The sequence below is a fragment of the Antechinus flavipes genome, chromosome 3 (genome assembly GCF_016432865.1).
Source record: "Antechinus flavipes isolate AdamAnt ecotype Samford, QLD, Australia chromosome 3, AdamAnt_v2, whole genome shotgun sequence".
In the NCBI taxonomy this organism is placed as follows: domain Eukaryota; kingdom Metazoa; phylum Chordata; class Mammalia; order Dasyuromorphia; family Dasyuridae; genus Antechinus; species Antechinus flavipes.
The window spans coordinates 603,111,787-603,135,016 of NC_067400.1; the positions used below are offsets into that span (position 1 = coordinate 603,111,787).

At 41.0% G+C, this 23,230-nt stretch overlaps 1 protein-coding gene across 1 annotated transcript in view; it reads right to left on the reverse strand.

Annotated features, from left to right (window-relative positions):
* Positions 1-20,707, reverse strand: part of AJAP1 (adherens junctions associated protein 1) — a 278,095-nt gene extending 257,388 nt beyond the window's left edge. The window contains exon 1 of the mRNA XM_051988720.1: positions 19,233-20,707. Coding sequence (XP_051844680.1) covers positions 19,233-19,261 — 29 coding nt within the window. The 5' untranslated portion in view covers positions 19,262-20,707. The remainder of the gene's footprint in view (positions 1-19,232) is intronic.
* Between the last annotated feature and the right edge of the window lie 2,523 nt (positions 20,708-23,230).

Here is a 23,230-nt window from a genome sequence, read left to right on the forward strand (position 1 = left end):
TTATGTCAGATATTCTTGAAGTACTGATCACTTTTGCTAATTTTTTCTCTTCTTCCTGTTATTAAAACCTTTTTTTTTTTTTTAATAAGGGATAGCCTTCTGTGAGGGGTATGCAGAGAGCTCAAAGAAGAGGATCTAGCTGATGTTAAAAAATCATTTTTTTAAGAAAAGAAATGTCACTGAATCAAGTATGTTATCTAAATTCTAGTCTATCTAAAAATAGTCTAGGAGAGGTAAGAGAAAGGACTATATAGTCCCCATTCTACTCCAGAGTCAGAAGGAATTTTAAGATACTCTCCAGTTTTGTTCCCTACTCCCAAGCAGGATGAACCTAAATCTCCCATGACAAATGACTGCTGATCGTCCTTTTAGAAGCTCTCTAGGAATGGAAAATCCCATTTCCCTGGATGATTGGTTTCCACATTTACTTATTCATTCATTCATACAGCAAAGGAAGGTTTCTGATGTTTTATCTGAATCTTTTTTTTTTGCTATATTTTGCTCATAACTGAATTGGACAGAGAAAATGGCCAAAGGATTGAGATGGCTTAAGAGTCTTCTCTATTTAACCATCTCTTTTTGAAAAAGTATCTGATCTTTGACTAAAGGTCTTAACCTCTTTATAAAATGTGCCTTCATCTAGTTCTGTCTTCTGAGAAGAGATACAATAAGTCATGCACATATGAAGGGAGAAAAAAGGAAGAGATATAAATGACTTTCCTAAAATAATGCCTTTCATGGTCAACTGAGGGTTCCATTTTGTTCAGTGTACTGGACTTCCTAAGATAACTTCTTCCCTAAAATGGTACTAATTCTTTTTAGAAACATTTTCGTCTGTTAAATTTCAAATCTATGATGAAATTTGTCACCATTATGTACTTCTAAACTAATTTTTATGGTCACAGATGGAGACATGTGAGATCATACTTAACATTAATTGTACATTCAGTTCAAAACCCCTCATTTTGAAGGGAAAATGTTTTTTCTGCTTGGTCTAAGGGGAAGCAGCCATTGGTGGATACGTCAAAAAGATAATTTTAAATTTGATGTGGAGAAACCCTGTCTAGCCGTTAGAGCAGTTTAAAAAGTGAAATACACTGCCTATCACCAGAGGTCTATGAGTTATTGTTCATCCTTTATTTCTGAAAAAGACTAATAAAATAGTAGATGATGGGCAATGTTTTTACTGCATGTGAATTGAATTTAAGTGGTGCACAAAGTTTTCAGCCTCATTCTCTCTTCTTGAGTCACTGAGGTCCAATGGCAGGACAAAAATCTAAAGGTCTTTGAGAAGTGACTTCTTGAACATATATCAGTGGATTTTATAAAGGGTTGTATAGGTTGGATGGCATGATCTCTGAGATACTTTCCAAATTGGGGACCATGGAAAAAACATTGTTCCAAGAAGACTTCAAGGAGTGACAACATGAACACATGTCAGTGAATGTCATAGAGGAGATCTTTTTCAATATACAGGCTGGATGGTATGGAATGAGCTCCAAGATCCTTTCTAATCTAGAGATCATGGAAAGAACATTATCCCTTGATACTAAAGTTCAGGAATTTCCAATCCAATGTTCCTAGACTTCAGATACTTCAAGAATAAAATTATGGGATTGAATGGATGACCTTAAGTGCCTCTTTTAGGAAGCTGATATAGAAGTGCTGGAAGGACAGGTTTTTGTTACTGTAATAAATGAGTGCAAGCTATTAAATATTGTGATTGTTATTATTATTATTGATTTGACATGATATTGATATAATGATGAGGAAACTGAGGGAGAGGTTTAAGAGATTTACCCACAGTCAGAAAGAGAATAAGTATCTGAGCTTGGATTTGAACTCAAGTTTTCTGAGTTATTAAGCACAATGTATGGCCCAGACTTGAAAAATCCACACATCATCCTTATAAATACAAGTCATATTTTATTGTGTAAACACCCAAGCTCAGTGAAGCAAAAGTTTAGGGTTGTAGGTTCATAGATTTAAAATTAGAAGAGTATGCACAAGCGGTCTATTTCACTTGCCTTCTTTTACATATAAGAAAACTGAGACTCAAAGAGGAGAAATTATTTGATTAAGCTGAAGTAGGCAGAAATCTGGGATGATTCTAGGACATATTTAATGTATATATGGACAAAGTCTGATTTTGTCAGTTTGGGGAACTCCCTGTGTCTGTCCCCAGCTTGTGGAACTGCTTCTTTCACAGACATCAAGAGAAAATTAATCTAATACTTTGGCAACTTGGTGCCAGGAGACTAAAACACCTCATGACCTACTAATATTTAGTGCCAAGATCATAATTTGAACTCATCTCTCAACCTACATCTCCTAGCCCCCTAGAAAACTGATATACTAATAATTATGTAGATATTAATATATACATATATTTATAGTCATATAATTTATATGTATATAGAAACATAATATATTTATATAAATACAGTATGTTTATATATTGTGGGCCAGAACTCTGTACTTGAAACAAGGATTCTTACAAGGTGTTAAGACAGTGGAATTGGTAAGACAATGGTTATCTAATTTAGCATGGTGATTACTAGTTCTCTAGTTCAGTACATGTACTTAGTACTTAATATAGTTCTACAAGATTAATACCTATTCTACAAGATTCACACCTATGATAATGTAATTATAATAGAGCATATAAGCTGGGACAAACTCAGTCAGACAGATTCATTTCATCTCCCACCTTTGTGGTAGCTGGAGGCTGGAGCACAAGTTCTCAGACTGAGACAGATTTCAAGACAGAGACTCCCCCAGAGAAACCAAGACACATTCTGGAGGACCTCAAGAAAACTAGCCTGGGTCCCAGGCAAGGAAACAAGACTGTGAAGGAGATAATAAAGACCTGGCTATTCTCATGGTGATTACTCTGCTGAAACAAAGGCTGGTCCAGAGAACTCCAGAAAATCAACCAGAACATTACATTTATATACTGAAAAAATAAGACTAAGATACAGTATTCCACTAATTTTTTTTTCTGTAACAGAAACTGAAATTAGCATTTGCAATCAATTTGAGATTCTAGGCATGCTCCTTTGCTGACTTTCAGTGTGACCTTAAAAAATTCACTTAACCTCCTCATGCCTCAGTTTACCCATCTGTGAAATGAGGTTAATAATATTTCCTGACCTCCTAGGAGTACTGAGAGTTTCTGTTAATTAAGGTTTCTGAATCACTGGGAGGCTGATGGATGAAAAGGGCAAAGAATTGTTAATTGATGAATTTCAAGTCCAGTGATGCCTTACCAAAATATGTTATAACAATTCTCCTTCTAGGTTATTTGGAGGAGACAGGTCTCAAATTCTTTTACTTTTATTGAGAAGTAGTGCAGGGATAACCCAAAAGGTGAATCAGATGGCCACCTACATGACATGACTAATCCCCTGTCCCATACTCCCTGTTCAAATGTAAATATGCTCTCCCACACAAAACCCTCATTGTATCTGAAACTATCACTATTGGAACCAATCCCATTAGCCACTGGAATTCCTTTAAAATAATACGGGGCCAGAAAATGCTGCTTATAGTGCAAATATTCTTTCTGAATCACTACCCCACAATCGCATTTGAATCATAAATAATGGTTGATCAATAATGTAACATTTCTATAACTTAAAAATTAAGGTCGCACCAAACACACACACACACACACACACACCAGTACCAATCTTAGAAACAAGGTAAGTTGTCCAAATGGCATTATTCCCATTTTATAGAGGAGGAAACTGAGGCTCAGAGCATTTATGTGATTTGCCTAAAGTTACATAAATTGTTAAATTTCAGAAGACAGAAACAAACCCCTGTTTCCCGACTCCAAGCCCAACAATTTTTCCACTAAAATACATGGTTTAAGGAGCAAATTCTTGAAAGAATGGAATACAGGACGTATAAGTTTTGATGATGACATGCCCAGAAAAAGGACATTGCTTTTTTTAGTAGGGGAGACAGGACTAGGTAGAGAGCTGCGGGGAAGCTGGAGGATAGCAGAAGGGCACTAGGAATTTTCTGGAGGTGGTAGCAGACTGAGGAGAGAAGAGAGAGTACAGGAAGTAGGGTGGAAAGAAGGAGCAGAAGGGGTGGCAAAGACTCTATTTCACCATTGCGGGTGGTTGGAAAGTGAGGAAGAGGGAACACGTGACTCAGTTGTTGAGAACAAAACAAAGGCCATAGCAAGTCAGGATTTAAAAAGATCTGAAATTTATCCACATTTTATTATATTCAACAAGAATGCATGAAGCACCTACTATGTGTCAGGCTGTACGAGGTTCTTGAGGAAACAGACGATGTCTTCCTTTAAAAAGGGGGTGAGGGCACAGAGGAAGTATAGAAAAGATGAGCAAAGAAGGCAGCGGAATATTTTGCTCTGGAAATTGTGACTTTCCTCAAGGTGTATGGGAGCCTGATCAGTATTATCTGGAAAATCACCTTCATCTTCCCCTTCTTCCTTTCTATTCAGACACAGATCAAAAGGAAACATCGTCCTTCTTCAGTTCACTTTCATCAAACTCAACAGGAAAGTCCTACTGTTGTCAAAGGACTTTTCCCTCCCTATCCAAACTTAGCAATGATTCTGTTCTTCAGCTCTCTAACAGATATCCCAGATCTTCTGGAACTTACAAAAATGTACATGGCCTAGATGCTACACAAAGCCATAAAACCCTAATTGGGAAAGGGAAGGCACAACCTTATATTAAGTGGACACTATGTGCTAAATTCTAAGTGTGTTACAAATACTATCTCACAAAATCCCTGAAAGATAGATACTATCTATCATTATCTCCATTTAACTGTTGAAGAAAATTAGGTAGACAGAAGTTAAAAGAATTGCCAGAGGTAAGACAATCAAGTCAGTAAGTGTTTGAGACCACATTTGAGCTTGGTACTCTAAGGAGCTGAGTGGTAGTCTACATCACTTAGTCACCATGATTCTGATTTGTCCAAAAAATCAGGATCTTAGGAAAGAGATTCATTCAGGAGGTCTAGGAATAATAAAGACCATTATTCTTGGTTATAATATTGAATTTCCCACTTCCAAACTTTTGGACAAATGATCATCCCTACTCCATGTCTGGAAGGCTCTCCTTCACCTCTGCTTCATAAGAAATCTAGTTTCCATCAAAACCCTAGCCAGATGAACCATCCTGTATGAGATCTTTCTGGCCCCACTTCTATCTTTCCTTCTTAGAATTACCTTGTACACAATTTGTATTTTCTTACCTGTATACGCCTGAAGGTGAATTATCTCAGTGCTAGAATGCAAGCTCTTTGAAGGATGGGATTGTTTCATTATGTCTTTGTATTCCAAGTGACAAGCCCATAGTAGGTGTTTAACACATGTTGGTTGAATTGAATGAAATAGAACAGATCTGACCATCAAGAGACAATCATTAACTTCTCAATCTGTTTCATATTCATCATTTGTAAAATGATGGTAGGAGCAACACAACCTCAGAGTTGTTGCGAAGACCAAATGAAATAACATGTAAAGCATTTAGCCAACTTAAAATGCTATCTAAATGTTAGTCATTATTTTTATTAATGAATTGAATTAAATTGGACTGCATTAAAGCAATTTCTGGCTCAACTTTTGTATAGAGCAGCAGGCTTCTTGTGGACAGAACTAAATTAGATTTGAAAATGCTGAGGGAAGAAAGAATTTGGGAAGCCAAGAGAGTTAAGAGAGCCCTCCAGGGTGGTAATGGATAGTAAATTAGGCCTTTGTTGGGACCCTAATAAAGCAGCTAGCAGAATAGCCACTGGAATCTGGCCCAATGTGTGTGTAAGAATATTACTGTGAAATGCCAGGATGGGCTAGGTTTTCTAATGTAGATGTTCCATCAACATTTTCAGGGATTCTGAAATGCAGTGTCATAAAAATAAACATCACATTTTCTCATCTCCAATAATTGGCTCCCTAAAGAATCCTAGAGTTCTCTAAGCCACCCATCCCTCCTCAGGAGACACAGCTTTCTCTGCAGCCAGTTGTTTCAACTTGTCTCTTTCCAGAAGAGAAAAGGATGGAAAAGTAATAGAAAAGTAGATTGTAACTTGTGACTTTTTGGTATTATTACTTTAGCTGTCTGAATGGGTTTCCTCCTAAGTGATAAGAGATCTTTTTTTGGTTGACTGGAAAGCAAGTTTCATTTCAGCGATCTATACTCCTTGAGTTTTAACGAATTTCCTCTAGATTAAATACATGGACCAAGCTCTAGATCTGGACGAGGGAAAGGCAGAGAGGTTTGGGAGAATTCACAAAAGTTTACATTTTATTAAAAAAAAAACAGTGGATGATGGAAGATAAATACTGCTATTTTACATCACAAAATCAGTGAATCTTAGAGCTAGAAGACACTTCAAGTGAGTGATTATTTAGACTCTGCTTAAAGAATTCCATTGAGTAACAACTCAGTGCAGAGTCATGTCATCCCCATTCCACTTTGGTCATCACTAATTGTTAGGAAGCTTGTTTGTTTGTTTGCTGTGAAAATGGAGTCTAAATCTCTCTCTTTGCAACTTTCCCCCATTACTCCCTGTGCTGCCCTCTGGGATCAATCAGAAAAAGGCATGATATCCCTTCAAATACTTGAAGACAGCTATCATATGTCTCCTGAGTCTCTTGTTTGCCAGGTTCAATTTCCTAAATAGTTGCAAAAAAGCCATCTCAGGGGAAAGAAAAGAGAATGGGATCTTACAGTTGTTATATATTTCTGGGTATTGTAACATTTTTTTTTTCCTTATACATAGAGTGGAAGGAGACAGGAGCTAGAGCCAGAGCATGTGGACTCATATTTATGGAAAGTATAAGCTAAAGTAATAAAATTCATCAAACTTTTATTAAATACCTATAAGATGCAATGCCCTAATGTACATGGCCATAATATAAAAACAAAAAAAAAAATCAATATAATATCTTCTCTCTAGGAAAGTTGCCTTTTATTGAGGATCACAACCTGCATCCAGAGAAATAAATAAATGCAAGATCTTTGGTAAGACTGACAATGTTAACTATTGAGGGAAGGGAGTGATACCAAGTAGCCAAGATCCATCCCCTTGCCAAGTCTCTACTTTTTTATCTATAAGGCAAGGACTGCTGGATATTAGATGACACTTAGGATTTCTTTCTGTTCTCTATCCTGTCATCCTATGGACATTTCTTTGTTGTTTTGGTTAAAGTCTAGTCATGTGGGCAATTACAGTCTCATGTTGTCAAAGGCAACTTAAGTTCTTAAGATTCTCAGATTCAAAGGGATTTAGAAGGGAATAGAGCATCAGGACAAAGGCTTCTCTGACACTAGTCTTAGGAGAGGGGAATTGATGATCTAGTTGACTTGTTCTTTCTCTAATAGCTTTGGTTATTTCCAAGTGCCATTGTTGACCTCATCATAAACACTTTTCTTGAGATTGTTGCTTTTATTCCACAATTCTGAGTGCCTTCTCACCCAGACTAAAGCATATTATGAATGTGATCTCTGTTTTGTAATGTTTCACTTTTTTTTTTTAGCTTAGAGAACTAGAGGATGGAAGAAGCCAGATTGGCTCTCTTCAAATTTTTGAAAGTTATCACAGGAAGATAAATGAGACTTACTCTGACAGGCAGACTTTGATTCCATATAAAGAATAACTTTCTGACAGTCAACACTCAGACTTGGGTGGGCTGGCTTGATACACTGTGGATTCCCACTCACTAAAGGACATCAGAGATTGAATGACCACTCATTGAAGAAAGAATTCTTTTAAAGGAATGGGCTACATTTGATGGTCCCTGGGGTCTTGTTTGCTTCCAAAAGGCTGTGAGTGTGGCAGAAAGAATTACCCTCCCTAATCGCCCTCACCAAAAATAGTAGAAGAACCTTGTCATGATATGAAATAGTTACTGAGTCAACCTTCTAAAAACTCCTTCTCCCCTATATCTTCCTTTGTGTGTCTCTGTGTTTATGTCTATGTCTTTGTCTCTCTGTTTTTTCTGTTCCTGTCTGTCTCTCTGTGTCTAATTCTGTCTCTCTTCTTTGTCTCATCTCTCTCTCTCTCTCTTCTCTCTCTCTCTCTCTCTCTCTCTCTTTCTTTTCTCTCTCTTTCTGTCACACACACACACAGACATCTCTTACCATGAGTGTTCATTTTGTCTGCTCTTTCTAGGAAGACAGCATTTAGCTGTTGCTGCTCTCTTAATCTCTTTTTCTTTTCTCTGTTTTTCTGTCTGTTTCTGTCTCTATTTCTCTGTATCTGTCTCTGTCTCAGTATATCTTTTAAACTCTCTTTTTCTCTGTCTCTTCCTGTGTCTCTATCTGTTTCTGTGTCTCTGTCTCTTTCTCTTTCTGTGTCCATCTCTCTTTCCCTATCTCTCTTTCTTTGTGTGTCCCTTTCTCCCTGTCTCTGTCTGTCTCTCTCTCAGTCTGTTTCCCCATCTCTCCTTCTCTGAGTGTCTCTATCTCCCTGTCTCTGTCTGTCTTTGTGTCTCTGTCTCAGTCTGTTTCTTTGTATGTCTCTGTCTCTGTGTTTCTCTCTCCACCTCTCTTTTCTGTTAAACTATTGCCTAGTACCAAAACTGATAGGCTACTATCTAAAGCCCCCTTTTTTTCTTATTCTTTGCATTGTCTACTAGAACTGCATGACACCATTACATTTTGTACCAGTAACCTCCCCCACCTCGCCCTCGTTTTTCTTATGCCTTACACTGTATACTAGAGCTGAACTATATTACATTTTGTACTAGTAAATATCACCTAGCCTCCTCTAGCTTTAAAATTCCTTTATTGTAAGGCACTAGAGTCTACAGAATGAATCAGTGTTTTTTAATCAATGCTACAACTCCAAAGTTTTATAGATGGAGTTATTTAAACCATGTGCTGAGAGCTCAAAGATTTTGCTTCTTAACTTAAACAAACCTTCCCAAAAAAAGACTCATGTTACAAACACAAGGTTCCAATTTTTAACTAGGAAAAGTGATATCTTCCATATGTTCCTCTTTTCATATAACATTTCATCAGTTGTATCAAGTTTCAAAATAATGCAAATTCTCTGGGAGGGGATTAATAAACATTTCAAAAAATGTGAATGTGAACTAATCATCCACACAGAAAAAAAAAGTGGATGAACAATGATTATTTTCCAAATTACGGACAACATACAAAAATCATCCGTCAAATTAATTGATATATAAATGCATAGATTAAATATATGGATAGATGATCAAATTAGGTAATGTATTTAATTTGTAAGCCTTAGATTATTATGTAAATTCTAGTTGTTATTACTATTAATGATAACATGAATAGAGAGAGATCAAAAAAAGAAAAGAGATAGAAATCATATAGATAGCGCTATAGATTTGGATAGAAATAGAAATATTAAAGATATATCTTACGTATTACAAGAAAATAATTAGTTGGGTTCACAAGTAGGTAGGAAAATAGGTTTTATTGCCTTCATAAAATTAAAAAGTGTCTTTGATAATGCTTTAATAATGTTTCTCTGAGAAACAAATGCCTTCTTTTAAATATCAACTTATAACTGGTATAATGTGGAATATAATATTCTCCAAAGATTTAAATATTAGTAATACTCAAAAAACCAATAAGAAGCTTAAGGTAAGGGACATAGACAAGTCCTTCAAAGAAGAATGAGCTTGAATGATGCCATGAGGACATCTATATACTTCATAAAATTAGAACAAAGTAAGGAAAACTATGAGACTGATGTGACTTATGGGAAGAAATGAATAAGAGTATCATATGAAGGACAGGCACAAGGATTTTATAATGTGTAGAGTTGGAAGAAATTTGAAAATCAGCAAGATCACAGATTCAATGAAGTATTTAAGAAGAGGCCGCCATATATGATCAGCTAGGACACATTGAGAATTTGACACTTGTTACTAATGTCTCATGAATTAATCATATGAAAGGATTTTCTTACATATCAGTCTCTGTTAGGAAAATGACCAAGATCATCTTACCAACTCAATAGCATTTACAGAAATCCTCCATAAGAGAGGCAGGCCTTCTCCCTACAGATCTTCAAAAAACAATGCATACTAACAAACTTGAAACAAAATGTTAGTTGACCTATTTTAAAGCTACTTATGAGTGTCAGTTCTTTGATTATAGGATTATTCACATATTTATTCAATCTAAGCAAATATTTCCCTCATCGAATGATATTTTTCTTTTTGTTTTTATTTTTCTTTCTACTTGGGTGTTTTCGCTTAAAAGTTTGACTTATGCACTTACAGCTGAAGTGCAAGCACTCAAATATTCTTGAGGCAGCAAGATTTAATGAAATGAGTTAGGGGGTTAAAAATCAGAAGACTTGGTTTCAAATTCTGCCATGAATACATACTGGCTATGTATCCCTGATCAAATCATCCTAATGATGATTCGGTTTGCTCACCTAGAATCCCAGATTCTCCCTTGTGGTCAAACTCCAACTATCTTTTGTTCAGCATTGGACAGAACAGTATAGAAAGAACATTGACAAACTGGAATATGATCACAGGAAAGAATATGACAGCAGAAACTATACTATATTTTACCATGATTGGCTGAAAGGACTGGAATTATTTAGTCTGGAGAGTACAAGGCTTATCTGTCTTTAGGTACTCTGGGGTCCTGATGATGTGAACAGAATAATTAGACTTGATCTGCTTTACCTCAAAGGGAAGACTTAGAACCATTAGGCAAATGGGAAACATAGTATGTGGTAAAGAGAATGCCAAATGAGAATTATGAAAACTTAGGTTTAATTCCTTCCTCACCTGACCAACAGGGTCATCTTGAGGTTCAGCTAATATATGTAAAGAGCTTTGGAAATCTTAAACTATGTAGCTGACATAGTTTGAACTTAAGCTATATAAATATGAGCCATTACTAAATTGTGAGAGTCAAGCTATAGTTCTTTCCTAAAAGACAGCTTTTCAAGCAGAGTGAAATGAATTGCCTTGTAACACAGTGATTTCCCCATCCCTGAAATTGTTCATGCAAATATTAGATGAGTATTTGTTGGTGATGATTGAGATAGGATTTAGGAATGAGTTAAACAAGATAATTTCTAAGGTTTCCTCTGAGATTCTTTGACATTGAATGGGAATAAATGTAAAGTGCTACATTTGGGTTCAAACAATCAGTCTTAAAAGTATAAGATGGGAAATGTTTGGTTGAATGATATTTGGTTTGAAAATGACCGGGGGGGGGGGTGAGTGGGCTTTGAGCTCAGGAAGCAAAAAAAGTTTGTGATGTAGGTAGTAAGAAAGTTAATAAATCTTAGGCCAGGTTAAGAGAGGCCTGGTGTCTAGGACTGGAGTGATAATAGATAGTTCTATTGTTCTCTAAAGCAGACTAAATCTGGAATTGTCTGTTCAGTTTTGAATAATATATTTTAAAATGGACATTGATCAAGTACGGAGTATTCAGAGAAGTAGAGCCAGATTGGGGAAAAAAAAAACTTGAATTTGTTCTATATGAGTACTAATTAAAGAAATTGGAAATGCTGAACTGGAGAGGGAGTGGGGTGGGGTTTCAAGCAGACATGAAAGTTATTTTAAAGTATATAAAGGATTCTCATATGGGAGAGAAATTAAACTTGGTCCCAGAAGATAGAACTAAAAACAATGGGTGGGAGCTACAAAGAAGCAAATTTAGACTTGATAAAAATAACAACTTCTTAACAATTAAAACTCTCCAAAAGTGGAATAGGCTGCATCAGGAAGCAATAGGCTCTCCCTCCCTTGAGATCTCCAAGCAGAGGCTGGGGGTATTATAGGTGCAATCCTTGTTCTTTCAGGGATTAGAATTAATAGTCCCTGAGATCCCTTCAGAATTGGAGATGATAGGATTTGGGGATCAACAATTACTCTCTAAAAGAATATTCTCTTGTCTCAATATTTATATGACATCTATCATTCTGAAATATATCATGATATAACATAAAGGTTGCAAAGAACCTCCAAAATAATTTGGTCTAACCCTTCTTTTCTTTTTATAATTGAGGCTCCAAGATATAAACAGGCTTATTCACCTTCAATTGTTCGTAAGCAGAAGCAGGATGCAAATATCTTTTCATTACATCAATCTAGTTCCGTCTTTCCCATCATAGGATGAATTCCTTGAAAAAAAGGGTCACAAAATGTACATATGCAATTTCATAGATCCTAAAGTAAGGTGTTTACGTCCGATAGGCTTATAATCAATATTTGTACAAAGGATGAAAAATAGAAGAAATGGATGGAAGAGAGTGGAGAGAGGAAGAAGGAAAAGGGAGGAGAAAGGGAATAAGGAAGAAGGAGAAAGAAGAGAGGGAGGGAGAGGAGGAGAGAGGGAAGAAAAAGCAAAAGGAGGATAATGATGTTTTTGGCCTTTGAAACTCTCAAAAACTGGGGGCAGCTAGTGGCACATGGGATAGAGCACCAGAACTGAAGTCAAGAGGACCTGAGTTCAGATTTGACCTCAGACACTTAACACTTCCTGTCTGTGTGACTCTGGCCAAGTCACTTAATCCAATCATCTCAGAAAAAAAAAGAAAAAAGAAAAAACTCTCAAAAACTATTTACTAAAAGTTACAGATTTGTGACCTATAATTGTCAAGAAATATCCTGTACCAATAGAAGGGGTGGAGAGAAAGCACATCCCTTGAATACTAGATTATAATGGCTAGTAGAAAGAGGCAGTGTAAATTCAAGTGTCTGATATATACATTGCAAACCTGTAAATAAGAAGCAAATGGGAAAAGAGATAAGCTAACCAAGTGGTATAGTGGGAGAAGCATCTTATCTGGAGTCAAAAACGTTGAAATTCAAATTTGAGTTCTAACCCTAATTTCCAGTGAGACTTTCTACAAGTTGTTTAACCTAGACTCAGCTCCAGAGCTGGTAAGGACCCCAGAGGCTATCTATCTGGTTCAATCTTTTCATTTTACTTATGATGAAACAGAGGTCCAGGCAAGTAGAGTGATGTGCCCCAGGAATTTCTAGAGAACTGTTACATTCAGGACTTGAATCCATATGTTAAGAGTTCCATCATATCATTAAAAGGATAAAGAGAAAAGAAGAGGGGGAAAGTTCTTACCTATACATGATCTCATTTGCTAAGAGCTATTTGCTCTCTGGCAAATAGAAAACCAGCGCTCACCTAGGATAAAGGTGTTCAGACTACTAGAATATCTGGTGTTAAAACTGTTTCTAGATTAAGATTAAATCAGCATCTTTCTAGGGGCTCAGTGGAGTGAAGCCTTTAAAAGAAAGGAGGCTGCAGGAGCTAGTCCCCAACTCCCCAGGACTCCAGGCAATAAAATGTAAGCAGAAGGCAGAGCACATGATGTCTTATATACGCCAGCCACCTCTGGGCAGGTTTTCCTATGGTTAATGAAGCAATTCTACCTCATCAACAATGTGTAAGAGGTTTTTTTTTTTTTTTTTTTTTTTTTGGTTTTTTGCTCAGGACTAATTTGGGAGAATTTAAATGTGTTAACCATGAAAATCCATAGATATAGGCTGGCCCTCTGGCTATTCAAAGTCCCTAGGGACTCTTGAGAAGAGGAATAGGGTCCCTCAGTAGAGGCTGAGAGACTTTACTGTGCCTCCTTCCCCTCTCCTCCTTGTTCTAATTAAGGCTGAGCCTGCTCCCTTCCTGCCCTGCTGCTGAGTCCGTTCGCTACAAGACAGTTAGGCAGCTGCTTCATTCCTCCCTGGCACTGGGTGAAGTGAGTGTTCTCAGTGCTTCTACTGTAAAGGGCTTTGGGGACTCAGCTCTGAAGAAACAGCAGAGCAGTTGTATTGTGTTGAGACTGGAGAACGTACTGGAGGAATGGGGAAGTCACTAAGGTAGCCAATCCTTCCCAGGACCTACTAGAGCTGTGGTAGAAGACACATATGTGGTCACTGATGCTCTGCTGGGGCCCCTAGGCTTGATTCTCTTAGAATACAGGGAAATTCCCTCCTTCTTCCAAAGGATATTTGAATTTGGTTCACAGAAATCCAGAAAGATTTAAAAGAGGCAACATAGGGTTAGTGCATGAAGTGCTAGAATTTGAATTCTAACCCTGCCTCTGACAAGTCACTTAAATTCTCTGATCCTCAAGCAATTCCTTAAAAAATGATCTACTGAGTTACTGATGGGACTGTCAATGACTAATCAGCTAAGAAGCATTTATTAAGGGAATTATATATTCCACATACTAGGCTATATATGGGATGCAAGGATGAAAAGACAAGATGAGGGGAGGGACTTACATTCTAAAACAAAAGAGCACATGCAGGTGCACACATGCAGAAAGTCAGTGAATTCAACACGACCTCTCTGCTTTAATAATAACAAGCATTTAAATGGTCTTTGAAAAGTGTACATATTTTCTCATTTGATTCTCACAACCCTCATAGATAGCTTTAATCATTATTCCCATTTTACAGATGAAGAACTAATGTTCAGACAGAGGTTAAGTGCCGTTTGTAGTATCACAGTCAGTCAGTTTGTGAAGCAAAATTTGAACTTAGAGCTTCCTGAATCTATGTCCAAGACTCTTACTCACTGTACCCCTGAAAGTCCCGAGTTATTAAGCAAATTATCCTTTGCAAAGTTAGAATTAGAATACAGTGCTTTGCCCGCCCCCCCAAAAAAAATCTAGTGTTCTTCTCCCCCCACCCCAGGTGTAACTCGATTGCTTCATCTGGCCAGCAGTAATGCCTCCATACCATTTTTATCTAATTGGCATTAGGGAAGATGAAACCCTCTCGAGCCAGACTTCAAACACAAAAAAATCTAGATCAAAGATATATTTGGCTTTCAGTGCTAATCTTTACATCAGTTTGGTCTCTGCTGACTTGTTACCCTTTGAAGAAAATTTAGCAACTACTTATTTTAAACAGATGACTGTTCTCTAACCCCAAACATGGTACAGAAGCTTAGCAGATGGCTGGCCACTGGATACAGCCAATTTTGTATTTTCCCACAGAATGATACAGGGTATTATTTTTATTGATATGGTTAAGATATGATACCCCCCCCCCCATTTTCCTCACAAGTAAAGATACAATATTCCTTTTATTTTCCTCACAAGATAATTCAAGGAGATCTTGGAATCTCTAATCTACAACCCCTGAACTTCAGGTCAGTATTATTGGATAAGAAAAGACATGAAGCTTGCTCTTCCTGTCTCTAATGTCAAGGACCAGGAATGAGACACAAACAGACAGATAGACAGACAGGAAAAACAAACAAAGAGAGGGAGGCAGGGAAGGAGGGAGGGAGGGAGCAAGAAGGAGAGAGAGAGAGAGAGAGAGAGAGAGAGAGAGAGAGAGAGAGAGAGAGAGAAGAGAAGAGAAGAGAAGAGAAGAGAAGAGAAGAGAAGAGAAGAGAAGAGAAGAGAAGAGAGAAGAGAAGAGAAGAGAAGAGAAGAGAAGAGAAGAGAAGAGAAGAGAAGAGAAGAGAAGAGAAGAGAAGAGAGGGAAAGAGACGGAGAGAAAGACAGAGAAATTTAAAAGTCTTTTGGAGCTTTGAATGGTGCTTTGTCTCCTTATTGAATCCACCTAATAAAAGCAGATGATAAGAAAGGATCCAGGAAGAATTTCACTCTTTTTCATCTCCTGAGAATGTATCATTCCCTCTTGCCTAGCAACAATTTCCCAGGTGAGAACCCAGAGAGGAAGCTAGGGGGCTGCAAGGAGGGAAGGGAAAGGACTTCCTCTATTAGGTTTTTTATTGCACAAAAGCAGGCTATATTCAAAGAGGATTGCCCACTGCTAAGTATGATTACCAATGGCACTAGATAGACTCTAGTTGTGATCGATTTCACCTTCAGCAGCATCGGAAACAGGTAGGAATAGGAGACAGACTAGATTTACTGGGTTGAGGATGTTTATGAAATGTTAGATTCAAATACTAAAAGTCAAGCTTTACAATGCCAGCTGCTGTCTGGGTTTATGGCAATTGATGGTGATGCCCAGAACTCAATCATTTCTAAATTTGTCACTATAGGAACCTCCAAACCAGTGTTCCCGCCCACAGGTTATCCAAAGGGGGTTCTCCACAGGAATTCCCTGAGGAAAGAATCCTTATTCTGGGATGAAAATCTAAAGTACATCAGAAAAGTATCTGGACCTCCAAACTGTAGATAATGGGGAAAGATAGCCAGTTTCCATTCTAAAATAAAGGTATTAGGCTGAAAGATTAGGTCTAGGATAAGAGCTATAGGATTCACCTGTTCAGAGATATTTGTTCAATCATCGGATATCTAAACCCAGAGATTTAAAGGCCCAGAGAGCTCATAAGTCCCTTGGTAAGTTTCCCATCCTAAAGTGAATAAACAAAAAAAGAGTTTTCAAAATGAAATTAAAAATCACCTAGCAGTCCTGGAGAGATTGCTTGATTAAAATTGGTAGGAAGTTTCTTTCTAGGGATTTTTTGCTTGTTTTTAAAGGCACTTTAAACAGCTTACCTCTAGAAAGATTCAATTCTCAGGCTCTCTTCTCTTTTTTCTCTTCCTCTTCCCCCTTTCTATCCCCCTCCTTCTCCCTTCAGGATCTCTCTCATGCTTCAGCTCACAGGTCACAAACCAACTAATCCTATCAAGTCCTCAAACTGCTTCATCCCAGAAACTGGAGCCAAACAGTCCAAGGAGAGCTGAGCCATCCATCAGAGACATCAGTTCATTGCCTCTCTCCATGCTTTGCTGGTCCTATCTTGATCGCCACTTGGGCCGGGGGTGGATGGGTTTATAAATATTAGCTTGGTGAGCAGAGGTATTGCTCCAAAGAAAAAGGAGTAAAAAATATCTTAGTTAGCTGACCACAACTCATTTTAGCTGTAAAAACGCCTCTGGTGACCTTGACATACAATGGAGTCCTAGTTAGTATTTAAATAGGCACATATGCCTTTTGTAAATCTTGGTTCACTGAGAGATAATGGGGAAATAACATTTATATTATCTCAGGATGTCAGCTTTTAGGCAGGCTGAAACCCATCCTTGGATTCAACAACAATCCCTTAGATGAAACCGGGAAGAAAATATGTCCTTTTCAAAAAACCTTAGAGATGTTCCAAACCCCCCAATTTTATATCATTTAGTGTGTACATTAAAAGAGTTGTTTGGAAACAAATAAACCCACCCGTCTTTAGAATGAATTGCACTCCCGAGATACACACACACACACACACACACACACACACACACACACACACACATCACCACCAACAACAACATCACCAGCAGCTTTCTTCCCTCCTTATAAAAATGCAGAGATACATTGATCTAGCAGTTGAACAATGCTAATAGAACTTCACTCCAAATAACTTCCCAACTGTAACCAAAAATGCATAGGTGACAAACTAAGGGAACGTCAATCAGAAAAGACAAATTACGAAGCAAAGGAAGGTTGATTCTTTCCCAGAACCTCTGAGGTTTGGGAAGAGATCTCAGCCATTAGGAGACAGAAAGTATAACATCCAACAAAATAAACCATGAATTAGGATACTGTTACAAAATGAGGACAGAAAAGGGGTGGAAAGAAGCAAGTCCAGTGTTGTCTCCTTGCCTGGACCGGCCCTCCCCATGTCTGATTTCTTATCTAGCAGCTAGCACCAGTATTGATTCCTCTTCCAGCCAATACTCAATCCAATCGGCTTCATTATTTAACCCTTTGAAAACTAAATGAGCAAATAAGATTCCTGCTTCAACCCAGACTGCTGGGAGGGACACTGAGCAGAGGGATGAGAAGAAGGGGAAGCTTCAGGAGGAAGATTGTGGGATTGAAAATAGAGATTTTATTATGAAGAGGATGGTATTTAAAGAAATTGGGGGAGCCTAGATTTTCCTAAATTGAAGAGCAGCTTGACTATCCTGAGAAGTACCCCAATCCCTTCCTCTCTATTTTCTCCAAGTCTCGTCCCAATTAGCACCTACCAGGGGTCTTGATCTCCCACCCTACCCTACAGAGCCGATTGGGTTTGGGGAGGAAGGGGGGTGGGGGGAACAGGGCAGCGCTCCCTTGTCGGCCTCCTTCTTTCTCATTCCCTTTCTCCCCAAAGCGGGAGTGTAGTGCATCCCAGTGGACAAACTGCGGAAGGACAAGTTGGCTTGCCTGCCTCCGCCTCCGCCAACGCCCCCGCCCTCCTCAGCCAGGGTTCGCACTCTCTCAGCCTGGCTCCGAGGAGCGCGCCGGGCTCCGCACCGACGGGTTCCGAGCGCTGCCCGCTGTGGCTGCGTCCCTAGGCCCTACCCTTGGGATGTCTTGCCTTCTCCCTGCCCAAGCCATCCCCCATTGCGAGCGTCTGACCCGGGAGAGCGGGGCGCAGGCGGCTAGGCTAGCCATTGGGTGATATAGGACAAAGTTTGCCTCGGCAACAGAAGCCAGCCGCGGCTCTCCTCGCAGGGAGCTGGGTCCTCCGCGCCCTAGCTAATTCCAGAGATCTCGGCGGAGGTCTCCGCCCTCACCTACGCGGGTGTCCACGCAGGTGGATGAATGGCTTGAGAATCACACGCCACTGTGGCAAGCCTGGCCCCTGCTTCCCCCTATCCCATTTGTCTCTGGGGGATTGCATGCACGTTTTACGAGTTAGCCCCTCTACCCGAGGGGTTCCCGGGGCCCACTCTTATGCGCACCCATGTGACCTAGGGCGGCTCCATGCCGCTGCTCGGAGTAAGACTGGGCTACGCAAGGGTCCCCCGTTTAGGGTCTGAGGGCCGCCTGGGCAAGTGCTTGGTGGGTTTGTGTTGAATTGAATAACTCCTTCTGGAGTGCGCTCCGGAGAGCCGGGAGCACCGGCCTCTCAAGCCCAGCTCGTTCTATCCCCCAGCTGCCAGGGACCGTCGGTAAGTGACCCTCCGGTAGGTGACAGAGGACTAGCAGGAAAGGAGGCTGGCCGGGGCGGCCGGCCAGGACACTGCGCTGCCTCCTGAGGGAGAAACGGGAGCCGCTCCCCCAAGGGCTCTACTTCATCCTCGCCTCTGGCCGGGCCTGAGAGTCCCCTAAAAACGGGGCTGAGCTCCAGAGATCTGCTTTCCCCTCCTCCCTCGTTTGGTTTGGCTTTAGCCGAGAAGCCCCCGGCGGACACTGGGAAGAAAGAAGGAAGGCAAGGCAGCAGAGCGATCCCGATCCTCTCTGCCGAGTCTTTATGGATCATTAATTAAAGTGCTGCCCAAGATATCTCCCACACGGACACACACACACACACACACACACACACACACACACACACACACACACACACGCCGGGACTTCTCACCTGATTCCTAAGAGCTGTTTAATCCACATGGTCACGTTTCACAGAACCGAGCCTCAGACCTTCATCTCCCCGTCCATCGGCGCCTCCCCGCCCCCCCACCCCCAGCTCCCCGACCCGACTCGCTGCGAGTGTCCGCGCCTGCCGCGGTCCGTCTGGCGGCTCCGCTCCCTCGGCTAGCTCCCTGGGCAGCCGGGAGGTAGGATCAGAGAGTAGCCGCGCAGTGCTCCATCTCAGTCCTGGGCGCGTCTCAGCTGTTGGGAAGCCTAGACCAGGCAGAAGCGCCTATAAATGAAGACATAGCTGCATAGATTAGTTAGAGGCTGGAAAGGGGGGTTCCGTTCTCCAAACCACCACGTTCCCTTCCCCGAAACAGTCCTGGGTTTGTCTAGGGTTGTTTTTTGGTTCTTTCCGTAGCTGGCTGGAGACTGGGGAGGAGGTTTAGAGAGACCAGGGGAGACCCCACGCCTCTGAATCTATTTTAGCTCCGAAGTGGTCTCCAGGAGAGTCTCTAGTTTCTGAGGCGCCCACGGATCTTTCCTCCAAAGGAAAAAGAGGGAGAAAAAAAAGGAGAAGGAGGGAGGGAGGGAAGAGGAGAAAAAGGCAGCGGTCGGGAGAGATCTACGTTTTGTTGTTCTGGGTTTCAGCCTGAGCCCCACGTAGAGAGGAGAGAGATACGTGACGGAGGGCGGAGGGAAGAAGGACAAGAAGAGCTGGCTCCGGGAGTTCGCTCGCAGCTTTCCCTAGCGGCTGGGATCCTTCTCCCCTGGACCTATGGAGTCTGGTTGAGGCTGGGGAGCCCGATGCGCCTGCAAAAGTGGACCAGGAGGACTTCCCTCGCCGACTAGTAAACAGTCGAGTTCAAGTCCGAGTGGAAGAAGGGAAAGACGGGGATCGGAGACTGCAGCGTCCGCCCGTCGGGGAGAGGAGGCAGGTTTCCCAGCGCCGCTCCACGGGGCTCAAGTTTCCCGGTCTGTCCGAGGGCGAGCTCTCCAGACAGTGTAAGGCTGGGAAGGCTGGGAAGGAGGCGGGGAGAGGGAGGTGCGCTCCGAGCTGAAGTTGCGTTGCGAGAGGAAGGAGGAGAGAGCTGTGAGTGGGGAGGGGAGGGGGGGCTTCTCCCCTAAGAGAGAAGCGGAGATTCCCGGGGCTCTGAGCGGCTGGGGCAGCGTCAGCCCCAGTGAGCCGCCCTAGCCTCTCTTCCTCCTTTTCTCCTGCTTTTGCTCTTTCTGGTTCCAGCCCCCTCCTACCTCCCTCAAGCAGGTCCCAACTCCGCCTGCTCCAAACCAGTCTCGCGTCACTCGACCTTCCCCCGCCCCCTTGACGGGAGGCTGAGACCCCTGCCCCGCTCCTGATCCCCACCCCCTCTTCTGTCCTCCTGGACCCTGAGAAGCAGTGTTATTTGCATGGTCCGAGCGCCCCTGCCAGACGGGTCCCCCTCCCACCCCTTTCCTCATTCCTGTCCTCGTCCCCCCACGTCCCCACCTTGGACACTGCTTCGGAGATACGGAAGATTCCGATTGGACCGCCTGGCTCCGCCGGATGGTGTTGCCACGGTAACCGGATGGAACGTGGAGGAGCTCGAGGTTCCGACCCGGTTCCCGGGTGGGCAGTGGACTAAGCTGGCGACGCAGGGATGCTGGTGTGTTTGGGAGGGGGGAGAGGTTAATGGAGGGTGACGAAGGGGAGGGGAGACTTAGGTGTCAGGATAAAAGAGGAAACAGAGACGGGGAAAAGTTTCCTTTAGCCAGAACAGGGCATCCCCTGGTAGGATCCCATAACCTGCTCAGAAAGAAAGAGACCAGGATGAAGGTATTATCTCTTGCCTAGATTTTTTTTTTTTTTTAATATTGGAGTCCCTTACCAGGACCCATACCTATCCTTAACTAAGTACTTCGGAGGCTGGAACCCGACCTCACCAGCAACCCCATAATCCCCAGCCACCACCCCGGAGGGCTTCCGAATTGACATTGAGTTAACGGATTCAGCACTTTGATAGCCCACCGCTCCTTCCTTATTTTTGCCTTGCCCCGAAGCATTAACTCGCCATGGCTCACAAATCAGTTTTTAAAAAGAGGAGAGAGGTGTGGCTGTGAATGATAGTCCTTTTGTTGAGAAAGAAATGACATACACAGCAAAACCCCCAGTGGCAGGTCTGCTGAGTCCTGAATCCATCCTCTTATGCTTTGTACAACCTTGAGTAAGTTCCTTGTCTCAGTTTCTTTCACCTCCACTCTTTGTCTGCAAATGAACACAAATCCAAGTCTTCGGTCTGTTTTCAAAGAGGTCTTTGAGACCATTAAAAAGCCAGGTAATAGGGGATCACCTCATGATTATTTATTCTCTCTTACCAGAAAGGTTTTGCACTGTTGCATATTGCTATTTATTCGGGGATTCTGGGAGTGGGGATGGTTCAAGTAGTTCGCTGCACCTGTGTCTTTAAGTATTGAACAAATACATGGGTTGAAAGATCTCAAACCCAAATTTATGGCAAACCCCTTCGGACAGAAATACCCTTAACTCACATGTCAGGCCAATGATCGCTTTTTGAAATAACAAATATGTATTATAAGTAACGGGTAACTGAAAAATATGGGAATATAATGAAGTCCTTTTCTCTTCCTTGAATCCTAGTGTGGTATAGTGGAAACTGTCTGCCTAGGAAGATCTGGCTCCCACCCACAAATCCTGCCTTGCATGACCCATTGCTATTTTAACTCCTGAGTCTCAATTTCTTTATCTGTAAAATAGGTATAATAACAGCAGTACCTGTTTCACACGCTTATTATGAGACTCAAATGGGATAATGTGCTTTACAGCACTTTTCCAAACCTGAAAAGATTGTATGTCTGTCAGTTATTATTATGAAATAGAGCTGCAAAAAAGAAAAAAAAAAGGAGGGGATGGAGGATTGGGTGGAGTGGGGAGAATCTGTATCCTAAAGGGAAAAGAGATTCTATAAACAGCTACTGTCATAGAACAAAAGACTTCCTTTATGGTCATACTGTTACACACTGTGCTTTCCTAACCTTAAAATGTTATATAAACACTCCATGTTTTAATCCACCCCCAGACTCAATTCCCCATTTCCTCCCACCTCAAACAAATAGTCTTCATCAAAACAGGAAAAAAAATTAGCCAATAAGGATGAGTCCCTACCACCAAATCTGGTTCCCTTTCCATTTAATATCTCTAGCTTAGTTCTGCAGGAGGGGCCTTCTTTCTTTCATCTCAGCAGGCTGTGGGAATTGATGGATCTAGATCCATCACTGTATCTAGATCCAGGAAGATCTGAGTTCAAATCACATTTCAAGTACTTGCTAGCTGGCTAATCCTGGGCAGTTATTTAACCTCTTTTTGCCTTAGTTACCTTAGATTTATAAGATGCAGAGGGTGGGGGTAAAATGTTTAGTATTCCATCCAGCTCTAAATCTATAAGAATCCTATTTTTCCTTAGCTATTTCATGTTCTTTTTAGAAATGGCTATTTTAAAAGCTGATCCAAAGCCCAAATGATCCACCATCTTGTAATTTTTCTTCCAAGAAAATAAATCTGTCTTTAAGAAGACAGTTTATTTACAAGATTAAGTTTGCATTTTGCAGACAACAGAGGGTTTTCATTGGAGTTATTGTTTTCCAGACTGAACATACAGAACCAAAGAGTGAGCTAGTAGGGTTTCTCATAGTTCAATTGCTTTTTCCTACTGCAATAAATGACTGAGAAAGGTGGTAATAGTCCCCCCTTTTGGGATCTGGGCCTTCACTGAGCTGTTCCACAGGTGACCTTGATCCACAGCTGCAAACCCCAGCTGAGTACATCAAGAAGCTCCAGTTTAAATGGCATTTTGAGAAATAGGCAAAACTACAGGCTCACTTTGCAAGCAGCCCGAATGACTCATGTGACATCTATCGCAACAGTTGTAATACACGGAGAAAACACTCGATGCTTCCACTACCCATCAGAGAACTTGCTCGTTAACAATAAAAAGGGATTGGTCTCTTTTG